Source organism: Gigantopelta aegis, chromosome 3 (assembly GCF_016097555.1).
Source record: "Gigantopelta aegis isolate Gae_Host chromosome 3, Gae_host_genome, whole genome shotgun sequence".
Lineage (NCBI taxonomy): Eukaryota > Metazoa > Mollusca > Gastropoda > Neomphalida > Peltospiridae > Gigantopelta > Gigantopelta aegis.
Window position 1 is genome coordinate 7,780,689 of NC_054701.1, and position 12,665 is coordinate 7,793,353.

General features: G+C 40.2%; 1 protein-coding gene across 1 annotated transcript in view; it reads left to right on the forward strand.

The window, feature by feature from the left end:
• LOC121367458 (beta-1,3-galactosyltransferase 1-like) overlaps window positions 1-11,007 on the forward strand; it is a 30,445-nt gene extending 19,438 nt beyond the window's left edge. Inside the window, exon 2 of the mRNA XM_041491638.1 lies at window positions 9,645-11,007. Coding sequence (XP_041347572.1) covers window positions 9,651-10,904 — 1,254 coding nt within the window. The 5' untranslated portion in view covers window positions 9,645-9,650 and the 3' untranslated portion in view covers window positions 10,905-11,007. The remainder of the gene's footprint in view (window positions 1-9,644) is intronic.
• Window positions 11,008-12,665: the final 1,658 nt, after the last annotated feature.

Below are 12,665 nucleotides of genomic sequence, written 5' to 3' on the forward strand. Positions count from 1 at the left end.
AATAAGTATATATTATCAATACAAAATAAACCACGATTGTCAAAGTGTCGAAATAAATGTATCATGTTTTGTCCATGCATACAATAAAATACGTGCCAGTTTTATTAACATCACAAGGTATTGTGGAATAACCTGCCACCCCTAAAATGGTAATTGTCATTATCAGCATCCTGCTTTATTATTATAAATAATTCTGGGAAACTCTTGATTAAGTAGACTACCATCTAAAATTTAAAAAAACTCACCAATTACGTAGTCCCAAAGAAAAGAGAATTATTACTTTGGTAACTTCGTTGATATTGTCTTTCACAGACCCAATTTTCATTCTTCTGTTGGTGATGCTTCCAGTCGGTAATGGTATTCTAGCAGCTTCAGTCGCCATCATGACTATGTCAGTATCAGTACTTCTGTAACACATTGCTTCTTGCATCTGATTTATAAAAGATTCTTCTTCTTCTTTGGATGTTGTTTTTCCTAGAGCAATTCCTGAAAGGGTTATATAATTGTATAGCCTTGATTTCGACATTGATCCCTTCTGGCCTGTTGAGGGGCTACCAGGAAGGACTAGCATATTTCATTTATCCTGGAGATATTGCCAGTCTATCACTGGGATCCTGTCTTGAAGAGACTGCTTTAGGGTCATTGCAGCAAACTCCCACTGTAGAAGACGCTTTGTTACCATCCAGAGGGCGGCCATAGTAGGAGGACATTGCCTACTTGCATACTAATTTACTTTGTCCCCATCCTCGACGAGCAGGTGGTACCAGTGGCATGCATCGTTTGACCAGTATCCGTTTACGTCTTTCGCAAGGTGTTGTCATAGTTGCATCTTGATTTGTTAACGATTGTTCGTTTGGTTGTTTGGGAGTCGTCTGCTGTTGTGTTGCCATATCATGTACATTCCTACTCAGTGTGTTGCGGGAGAAGGACTTAACCTCTTGCGCTGCATGGAAGGATGTCTCTGTTTCCAGCGGGACCGGCCTCGTTGGCGTCGTGGCAGGCCATCGGTCTACAGGCTGGTAGGTACTGGGTTCGGATCCCAGTCGAGGCATGGAATTTTAAATCCAGATACCGACTCCAAACCCTGAGTGAGTGCTCCGCAAGGCTCAATGGGTAGGTGTAAACCACTTGCACCGACCAGTGATCCATAACTGGTTCAACAAAGGCCATGGTTTGTGCTATCCTGCCTGTGGGAAGTGCAAATTTAAGATCCCTTGCTGCCTGTCGTAAAAGAGTAGCCTATGTGGCGACAGCGGGTTTCCTCTAAAAAAATCTGTGTGGTCCTTAACCATATGTCTGACGCCATATAACCGTAAATAAAATGTGTTGGGTGCGTCGTTAAATAAAACACTTCTTTCTTTCTGTTTCCAGCGGCGTATGACTCACGTGATTGGTATCTATGGAAAGTAGAGTCGCCACCGTCTTTGACCGCACCTTAAAATTTTTTCCTTGAAGAAGATGGTCATCCCCAGTAGGCTGACGACAATCAGGAATTGTATCCATCACCCGCATCTTCCTTGCAATTGAGCTGATTTCTCTATCGGTCAATGGGATAGCCTCGTTTTATAAATTGTCTTATTACCAGGGGTTGTGAAGGTTGCTTCTGCCGTGTCTCTTCTGAGCGAGGCATACCAACTGCAATGCCTCCGATGGCTTTAATGATGCATTCTCTAGATCATATGTAGATTGGGTAGGTTCTGACATCTTGGTTTCACTAACAATCAATTCTGCATTGATTGAAACTGCGTCTTCATCATGCTGGAATGATATAGACGTGGACAGTGAGGCATTTGGATGCCCTATCTTCTCCAAGCATTCCATCAAACCATCTTCAGTTGGTATCGCGTTTATTGTATGTGATGTCCACTGTAAAGCCATTTTCTTTATTTTTAATGAAAGTTCTTCGGACCATGATGGTGGATTCATGACTCTCACGTATATTTCTGGATTAAACGAAAGCCACACTGCATTGAGCTCCCCACAAAATTCCACACGCAGTTCATGCAGCCTAAGTTCATGTCACGCTTCACAATGTCTCGTCCACTCTGCTACCCTGTTAAAAAATGTGTTTTCTTGGCATAAAACACAGGATTCTCATTTTTCTATGAATCATTGTATGGTGGTTTTTCAATTCCTATTTTGTGAATTGGGTCACTTTAATGATAAAATGTGATCTTCCTGAGAAATGTTATTTATAATTTATCAGGCATCAAACATCGTGGTTAATGGAACTCGGTAAACATGATTAAAGAATACTTTCTCTAGCAGACATCTATAATTCTTTAAAGAAATATAGGTCACTTGAACTAGACTGTCGTGATCTCTGGAAATGTACTTATCTTGAAACATTGATGATCAGAGCCTGAACTTTGTCACTAGAGATTTCCGCATGAAACTCTAGAACACCATTTTACTGCAAGTAAAGATCTTGTTCTACACCATCTGCAACTTTTTCTACTCCCCGTATTTCAATATAGGTATTTCCAGATATCAGAAAGTCTGTTTCTTAACACATGTTTATGAAACCTGTATTATCTCCATCAAATTTGTTTCAAAGACAAGTGAATTTTCATTTTTACTATAGCACCGCTTATCTACTGTAACCCAATGCTGGCAAAGAGGGATAACTACACACACACACACACACACTCAGGTTTGGAATCTATAGCTATTAATATTAAATACTCAGTCACCTACTACTGACTACTGTGGATTTTCGTCTGTACAACTCAATAGTGAAGAAAAGAGAAAAACCTTCGGTTCAGAAGACCCTAGGGTGATCAGTCCTGGTCATGTTGAAGGACCCTCCCCAACAGTGTCAGTGTACACTGACTGCGCCACATTTTGGTGGAGTGTGATCATTTCAAGCCGATAAGAAATGATATATTTTGGCAACAGAAATTATTTGGAATCTTAAATTCCATCCAGAATTAATTGTAGTTTTTAAAACACTGACTTCTATACAAAGTTTTAAAATATACTTACCTTGATTTTATGTGTTGTATTATACTTTTCACCCACATCTCCTTACACTGTGGTTTTACATAAATATATATAAATAATATTTTCATATACTTACCATTTGTGACACCCAATAGCCGATGTGTATTTTTGTGCTGGGGTGTCGTTAAACATTCATTCATTCATTGTTGAAAACATCTTCGGAGGCTTCCTAACTCTCGCTCGATCTACAACTCATCTCTCTCTCTCTCTTTTCATTAAAGACGTTCCATTCTTCATTCAGTCATTCACAAGATGTTCAAAGAACTATCTGCAGATACCACGTGTACCATCCTGATCTTCAAATATTTACTTCATCTGATCCACCAGCAGTTATCAATTATGTAGTTCTATCATCGTCGGTGTCATTGCAGGTTTACATCAAAGCAGATATCCCAATCACAATTATAGTTTTATAAATTAAGGTATCTGTAATAAAGTAATCTGTATCCACTGCGTTGCTTCTTTCAAATCCTAGACTCTGCTATAGGTTCCACTAGAGACTGGGAAACCTGAACTTCAACAAACTAGTACTTAACAACAACAACAAAAATATGAACAATAGTCATGAAAATGTCTTGATTTATAAACTTCTTTCTGACCAACTGTTGCTTTATAATCCACATTGGAAAACTGCATCCTCTATAAGGTAACAGGCGGTCTATGTTGAAAGTTTTGGCAGTCTTGACAAGGTATATAAGATCATCTATGTTCTTGATAACGAGGTAAGGTCCCTTCCAGCCTGATGTGAGCTTTTGACAAACACCTGGCTTTCTCACAGGATTATGTAGCCAAACAGCTCGCCTTTCTTTCAATGATCTAATTTTAGCCTTAGTATCATACATTTTCTTCTGACAGGCTGCATTCTTTTTCAGACATTTTCTTCCATGGTCATGGACTAACTTTCAAAAGGTAAGTATTGACAACTCATATCTTCAGGTTGTCCAATCATGGCATGCATAGGGAGAAAGACTTCTCTTCTTAAAAAAGACAAACATTTTGTTTGGACTCTTGCCTGTGGTAGAATGTGATGACGCTCTGTAAGCCAGCATGACTTGTGGTAAATAGTCGCTGGATCTCTGGTCTTTCTCACAATACATTGCCAGCATAGCACCAAGCGTTTTGCTAAAACGTTCTATATTGTCAATGGATTGGGGTCTCATCCCAGTGGTGCGAGTCTTGCGAATTCCCCAGAGCTTACACACATCTTTAAAAAGTTGCGATTCAAAGTGTGTTCCTTGATCTGTATGTAACTGTAAAGGAGAACCAAACCTACAAACAAAATTATTCACAAAGGCTTTGGCAACGGTATTGACTTCTTGATAAGGGATGACTATTGCTTCGGTCCACCTGGTGAAAGAGTCAACTATTACAGGTATGCACCGATCGCCTCTTCTTGACTTTGGTTATGACCCAAGTAAGTTCATGGCTGCACGCTCCATTGGCTCCCCAACATGGTAATGTCCCTTAATGAATTGTTGGACTGTTTCCGTACATTTACCCAGAGGGTCCGGTGACTTCGGTAGCAACGGAGGTCTCCTCGCAGTTTGCACCGTCGACCTTTCGATTTTGCTTGATAGAGGTCGGGGATCGCGCAGGTACCCATTGGCCGGGGACGCACTCTTAAGGGTGCGCCTTATAAGCTGTTGAAGTTTGCTAGTGTTCGCGTTTTTACGTGGAAGACTGTTTCTGGTCTCACTGGAGGCTTGTCGTTGGATCAGTGACTTAAATGCTTTTTTGTATGACTTGGTTAATTACAACTTACGGATTTTTCAGTTTATGTACCGACTCTATCTTTGTTGCTAAAAGCCAGACTCCGGAGAAAGACTTTTCCTATGATCATTCACAGTTTATCTCGTACGCTTCCATCTGACAACTCTGGTAGCCTTCTTTCCCCGGTGCGGGCATTGAATTACTATTTGGATCGTACGAAGAACCGCCGGCGGGGTAAAAAGAGATTGTATATTTCTTATACCACTTGGCCCGGCGACGTCAACAAATATGCTTTGTCTCGATGGATGGGTGATGCTATCAAGTTAGCATATGAGATGGCGGATAATCATATGTTACGGAATTTCTCCGTTAAAAGACATGAAATCGGAGCCATTTCTGCGTCCATAAACTTTCATGAATCTTTAGATATTATAAAGGTCATGAATGTGTAGCTCTGGAAAGGGCGGCCCACTTTTGACCGTTTTTATTTCCGAGATATGGCGGTTGGACCTGACGGTACGCACATGATCCAGACAGTCACTGCGGCTCAACACGCCGTGTCTGTATTGGACATGTTTAAGACCACACCCGTTTACAAAGGATGGGTCTTTGCTGTGTTGATTACCGTTACCTCTCCCTGGAGAGATGTCTCCCCCCCCCCCCCCCCTTTTCTTTGGGATGAGTTAAGTTCTTTTGGGAAGCCCCTTTTGTTTCCCAAAAATCTCTTTGACTCCTTTTGTTCCCGTATGTCGTGCTTTTGTTCCCGTATGTCGTGGTTCGTCCTATCTCCATGCCATTACTTATAAGGAATTTTTTGGTTACGGGTAAGTCTTCCCTTTTCTTACCTCTTCCCTTTAATGTTGAATTCAAGTGCTCTAACGGTGTCATTTCACGTCCGTTATAGCATATTTGTTGTGCTAGCACAGTAAGTTGACTAAGACTATTAGAAAATTTGTTTCTAATTTTCATTATTATTCATACTTACGTAGTGCTAGCACACCAAACTATACCTCCCACCCACCATAGGGAGGACTTCCCTTGGTGGGTTTGGGTGGACTTGGAACCGAGAATGAGGTTACAGGTAGGCCGTGCAAGGATAACACTACGCATATCCGGCAAGGGAGAGAATTCTGCAGTGTGAAGGTATGACTCAGGCTGAATAGCATGTTTGTTGTGCTAGCACTAGGTAAGTATGAATAATAATGAAAATTAAAAAAAAATCTAAATCTGATTAGTTTTTGTGTTTTCAAATATTAAAATCAGAGATGAAAGTGACCTTAAGACAAAAAATAAAAATAAAAAGCCTGAAAACTTAACAGTGTCTTAAAAAATAGGGGCTAACTAGACGCACTCAACACACACAGGTGAATATCATCTTGGAATGGTATACTAGTCCCTGGTCTGCATGGCAGGAAAATGCATTTCAGGACATCTAGCATATCCCTGAACTCCTTAGACATTTGCTTTGCGCCTTCGAGCTCAGTCAGCCCCCACCCCCTGTTTACTTGCATCCGCTGTGCCTGCATACCATTGTAGGGGTCAGCGCTATGTTCCCTCGGGGTTAAGGTTAGCTGTGGGAAAATAGATCTTGTCCCCCATTGTCCTATAGCCTTAAGCTAATACGATTCCATCACATTTTGTCTCCCAACTATATCATTCCTCGTTGGCCAACGACGATTACACTTCACCAAAATGTGAACCGCCAGTGTGCAGTGTACACCCTGAGGTGGGGGACCCTTCAGAATAAAAAGAAAAGAAAGAAAGAAATGTTTGGTTTAACGACGCACTCAACACATTTTATTTACGGTTATATGGCGTCAGGCATATAGTTAAGGAAAACAGATATTGAGAGGAAACCCGCTGTCGGCATTTCATGGGCTATTCTTTTCGATTAGCAGCAAGGGATCTTTTATATGCACTAAGCACCATCCCACAGACAGGATAGTGCATACCACGGCCTGATACACCAATTGTGGAGCACTGGCTGGAACGAGAAACAGCCCAATGGGTCCACCGACGGGGATCAAGCGAACGCTTTACCACCGGGCTACATCCCGCCCCCTTCAGAATAATGAACGAATGAATGTTTAACGACACCCCAGCACGAAAAATACATCGGCTATTGTGTTTCAAACTATGGTAATGCAAACAAATAAGGTGATGATCAACATCAATATAAAAATTCAAGATTTAAATAAAAACAATGTAAAGAACTGTACAAAAATACAAATACCACAGATAGATACTGACTTTTACTCAACATTTCAATTTGTGCTGTATTGGCCATTCTCAAAGAGAATGTTACACTCCTGCACCACGGCGAGGTTACAGCACTCGCAGGGGCCTTCAGAATAAATTAATACGTCAAGTATATGTGACAAATGCGAACACGACACAAGACTATTTCACCTTCCTGCACTGCCAATAAGAGGACTAATACTCTTACGGGGACCGGCTTGTTTGACAGTAAATAATGGTCCATGTGCATTCATAATATTCATATACTATCCTTTATTTAAAGGGACATTCCCGAGTTTGCTGCAGTTTTTAAGATGTTATCGACTAACATGGACTTTTTAACGATTGTAATTACATAGCAAATATATTTTTCTGCATACAATATTAGTGGCTGCATATTAAACGTGTTTCTGATAGATCTAATATTTGTAGTAGGTTAAATTTTATTTTATTTCCTAAAATATTTGTTCGTACGGAAATTCAAGACAAAATCCAGTTTGGGATTCTTACAAATATTAAGACGACCAGAAACACATTGCATATACAGACACTGATATTCTAAACAAGAAAATATATTTAATATGTAAGTTTAATCGTACAAATGGAATCTGTGTCATTGTAATTGGTTTTTTCAAGATTTCTGTCTGGACAAACTTTGGAGGAAATCTAACGGCAATTAAAGGTAGGAGAGTCATTTTTTGTAGTTGTTAACAATTTGGTTGGGACAATAGTTCAAAGTCTGTCTCTGTGAGTTGGGGGGGGGGGGGGGGGGGGGGGCAACATTCTCGTGGGTTTTTATAGTGCCTAATTCAGCACGCATTCACCCATGTCTCTTATACTTTTACAGATATGTTCCGTTTTAAAATGTTCTGTCATTGTGCTGATAGGTGGAAGATTGTTATTTTATATTTACCACAGCTCTATATATATTGTTAAAGGGACATTCCTGAGTTTCCTGCAATTTTTAAGATGTTATCGACTAACAGACACTTTTTAACGACTGTAATTACATATCGGATATATTTTTCTGCATAATATATTAGTGGCTGTATATTAAATGTGTTTCTGGTCGTTCTAATATTTTATCGGCCTCGGTGGCGTCGTGGCAGGCCATCGGTCTATAGGCTGGTAGGTACTGGGTTCGGATCCCAGTCGAGGCATGGGATTTTTAATTCAGATACCGACTCCAAACCCTGAGTGAGTGCTCCGCAAGGCTCAATGGGTAGGTGTATACCACTTGCACCGACCAGTGATCCATAACTGGTTTAACAAAGGCCATGGTTTGTGCTATCCTGCCTGTGGGAAGCTCAAATAAAAGATCCCTTGCTGCCTGTCGTAAAAGAGTAGCCTATGTAACGACAGCGGGTTTCCTCTCCAAATCTGTGTGGTCCTTAACCATATGTCTAACGCCATATAACCGTAAATAAAATGTGTTGAGTGCGTCGTTAAATAAAACATTTCTTTCTTTCTTTCTAATATTTCATTTCCTAAAATATATTTTTTCGTACGTACGGAGACAAAATCCAGTTTGGGCTTTTTACAAATATTAAGACTACCATAAACACATTAAATAAACAGACACTGATATTCTAAACAAGAAAATATATTTAATATGGAAGTTTAATCGTAGAACTATTTTATTAGCCGGAAACATCTTACAATGCAGCAAACTCAGGAATGTCCCTTTAATATGGTCTAACCACACTGTTTGTTTTCACCACTAAGTGTTTTTATCGATTTTGACTCGTTCATATACCTCTCTGCCCGACACTCAATTGCCTGTTTTGTGCCGCGGTGCCGTTAAAACATGCCTTCATTCAGGGGTGGGACATAGCCCAGTGGTAAAGCGCATGCACAATGTGCAGTCGGTCTAGGATCGATCCCCGATGGTGGGCCCACTGGGCTATTTCTCGTTCCAGCCAGTGCACCACGACTTATATATCAAAGGTGTTGGTGTGTACCATCCTGTCTGTTGGATGATGCATGTAAAAGATCCCTAGCTACTAATGAAAACATGTAGAGGCTTTCCTCTGACTGTATCCAAATGACCATATGTTTGATCCAATTGCCGATGAATGAATGTTTAACGACACCCCAGCACAAAAATACACATCGGCTATTGGGTGTTAGAAAAGTAAGTATATGAAAATATTATTATACAGTCCAATAGCCGATTATTAATAAATCAAATTTTATCTTATCCTATCACTATTTGACATATTGTTCCGGTTCGGCTTATATGACGATACCTGACGTGACGCAGAGATTGAATGAGGTATCTCTGAATACGCCTTTCTTTTGGTGTCGTTAACCAAAATAAACTTCCATTCATTCACTTTCTGTGGCGGGATTTAACTCAATCGGTAGAACGTTCACCTGATCGAACCACCTCAGTGGACCCATTCTCAGACTGTTTTCTGATTTATTTATTTTACCCGTCCCAATCAGGGCCCCACGACTAGTATGTATCAACGGTCATGGTATATGCTGCCCTGCCTATGAGAATGTGCATACAAAAACAAATCTTGCTGCTAAGAGAAAAATGTAACGGGTTTCCTCTTAGACAACTTGTCAAAAGATACCATATGTTTGATATAGCCGTTATCTTTTGGGGTGTCGTTAAACATTCATTCATTTAGTTCAGAAAATTATTTTACGTCACAAAATAAATCACAGTATTCGTTTAATTGCAGGTGACCATGACGTCGGGTTCTCTCTCTAAAAGTGTTGGGAAGAAATTATTTCAGTTTTCTTCTCGGAAGATGATTTTACCTAGGATTCGCAGAATGTATAAATACGGAATTGTCATAACGTTAGTTCTCGTATTCGTTGGTTTGCTAATGCAGTTCCGTGCAGAGGGAACCATAACAGCTAATGGCGTCATGATGTCGGCTATAAGAGGCGAAAGATCTAGACTGTCGGCTATAAGAGGCGAAAGATCTAGACTGTCGCCTAGGACGACAACCCTGACACCTACCGGAACAACACAGGCAGATGCACGTCTAAACGGTCCCGTGTTTGTAAATCCCCATCCGTTTCGTTATCTTCTGAATCCCGAGACATTTTGCGCCAGAAAAGATATCTTCATTATAACATACGTTCATAGTACACCGGATAGGTTCGAGAAACGAGCCGTGATCAGACAGACATGGGGAAAGTGGAAATATTTGAACAAGACAATCCTCGTGGTGTTTATAATGGGACAGGTCGCAGACATAGGGGTGATGGCGTCGTTGAGGATAGAGTCAGGTATCCATGGCGACATAGTCCAGGAGGATTTCGTCGACAGTTATTATAACTTGACCTACAAGGCGATCGCTGGATTGAAGTGGGTGTCCACGTTCTGTAGACAAGCTGTGTATGTTTTAAAAACAGACGATGATATTTTTGTTAATTTTTATGTACTTATGAGATATATACTGTCAAATTTTGGATTACCCTACGAAAGTACCAGACAAATTCTATGTAATCAGTATGTAAATGCATCAGTGAAACGCGACAAACTTTCTAAATGGTACATGGCTAAAGAAGATTTCTTATCAGACCACTATTTGGCATACTGTTCCGGGTCGGCTTATTTGATGATTGCTGACGTGACGCAGAGATTGTATGAGGTATCTCTGAATACTCCTTTCTTTTGGATAGATGATTATTACGTCACAGGTTTGCTTGCGCACAAACTGAACGTCGCGCGACAAAAGTACAACAGGGCTTACGTTCTCAAGCCTACAGCTTGGGTGATTTCAAAAGCGTTAAAAAGTGGCAAATACCATGACTTTGTTTTCTTCCATCTACCTAACACGGCCATGATGTACTCTCTATGGGACACTGTGCTTGCAATGGAAAGCAATGCAACACGTGTCAAGAATATCGCAAACATTAATTCTGATATTCAGAACATATTTAAGAATTCAACAGACGTCCTAGAACAAGTTCAGTTCCGCATTATATAGAAACAAAAAGAAAAGTGTTTTGAATAAGAAATATGTTACATGTTTGTATATAATTATTTCATCTTTCTGTTGAAAAACACACAAATAAATAAATAAAATGAAAGCGTCGGTTTCTTCATAGTCCAGAACTGGCAGTAACCGATCCTCTAGAAATGAAACCATTTCAGTCAACACATAAACAATAAAATAAATCAGAAAAATGCTCCTTGCTTCGGATGTAATATTTAAAAACCAGGGGTAGGAATTGCTGAACTGTAAAAAAGAGGAAATCTAGAGGAGTCCCGGGAATTCTTGAAAACCTTGGTAAAATCTGTGCCATCTGACACATTTTGGAGGAAAGGACGGTTAAAATGCGAGGAAACGCAATGTCCCATGAGGGAAAAACAGCTGATCCCAGGAGAATCCCCACCCCTGAAAAATACAGTGTCAATTGGCAGGATTCGAACCTACTGCATCAATTAGCATGGCATTTGATAGCCGGCGATTTACTGGCTAGCGTCTTCGACTACCAATGAGGCAAGATTTAGCTCAGTGGGTAAATCACTCGACTGAATTGCTTGGGTCGAACTTCCTGGGTGCATCCATTCTTTGGTATTTTCCCGTACCAACCAGTGCCAAGCGACTTGTATAATCAAAGATGTGTATGTCCTACCTGGGGTGGACTGTAAGAGAGCTAGACGGACATTTGGACATAAATACACTCTCATTACAGTCAGATGATGATAACTAGTTTAACGTGCCCATATACCACTAGGGTTTCGAACACGCCCATCCCGAGTCAGACCTCCGATAAGATCGGTGGCCTGACTCGGGATGTGTGTGGGGGGGAGGGAGGGACGGGGTAGTGTTGAAAATGGACAGAATTTTGAAAATAGCAATTAGTAAAAAGGTTAAAGGGACATTCCTGAGTTTGTTGCATTGTAAGATGTTTCCGACTAATAAAATATTTCTTCGATTAAACTTACATATTAAATATATTTTCTTGTTTAGAATATCAGTCTATATATTCAATGTCTTTCTGGTCGTCTTAATATTTGTAAGAAGCCCAAACTGGATCTTGTCTTCAAATAATTTCGTACGTACGAAAAAAAGTATTTTAGGAAATAAAATGAAATTTAACTTTGTACAAATATTAGAACGGACAGAAACACGTTTAATATACAGCCACTAATATTTTATGCAGAAACATATATTCGATATGTAATTACAATCGTTAAAAAGTCTGTTAGTCGATAACATCTTAAAAATTGCTGCAAACTCAGGAATGTCCCTTTAATAGAATAATTTTAAAAAAAGAAAAGAAAAAAAGAATTCACTGCTCGGCCGAATATTTATATAATTTGGAGCATTTTAGAAGGACAGTCCAAAAATAAATAAGAGAAAGAAGAGGGGATCGGACTATTTAATAATTTTTTTTTTTTTTTTAAAGTAATTTCGACATAAAATTTTGAACGAAGGTCTAAAAGTCCGATCTATATGTCCACGTAAGTGGCCTCGTTAAGGCCGTTAGGGTGTGCAGGTTGGCCTACGGCGAACCGATGAGCGGAGAACCGGCAAAGGCGGGGATGAAGTGCTTCCATCTCTGGTTGGCGAGGATGGTTACGAGACTCCGGTAGTCGTTGCCGAAAAGGCCTTGACGATCCTGTGGATGGTGTGGCTATCCATCTCTCTAACCAGGACCGCTTGTCGGTAGACTCCTTCTTGGCGCTGAGTTAGTACCAACCCCGTCTTGCCGGCTGTAGACTTGATGGTGTGTAGCTC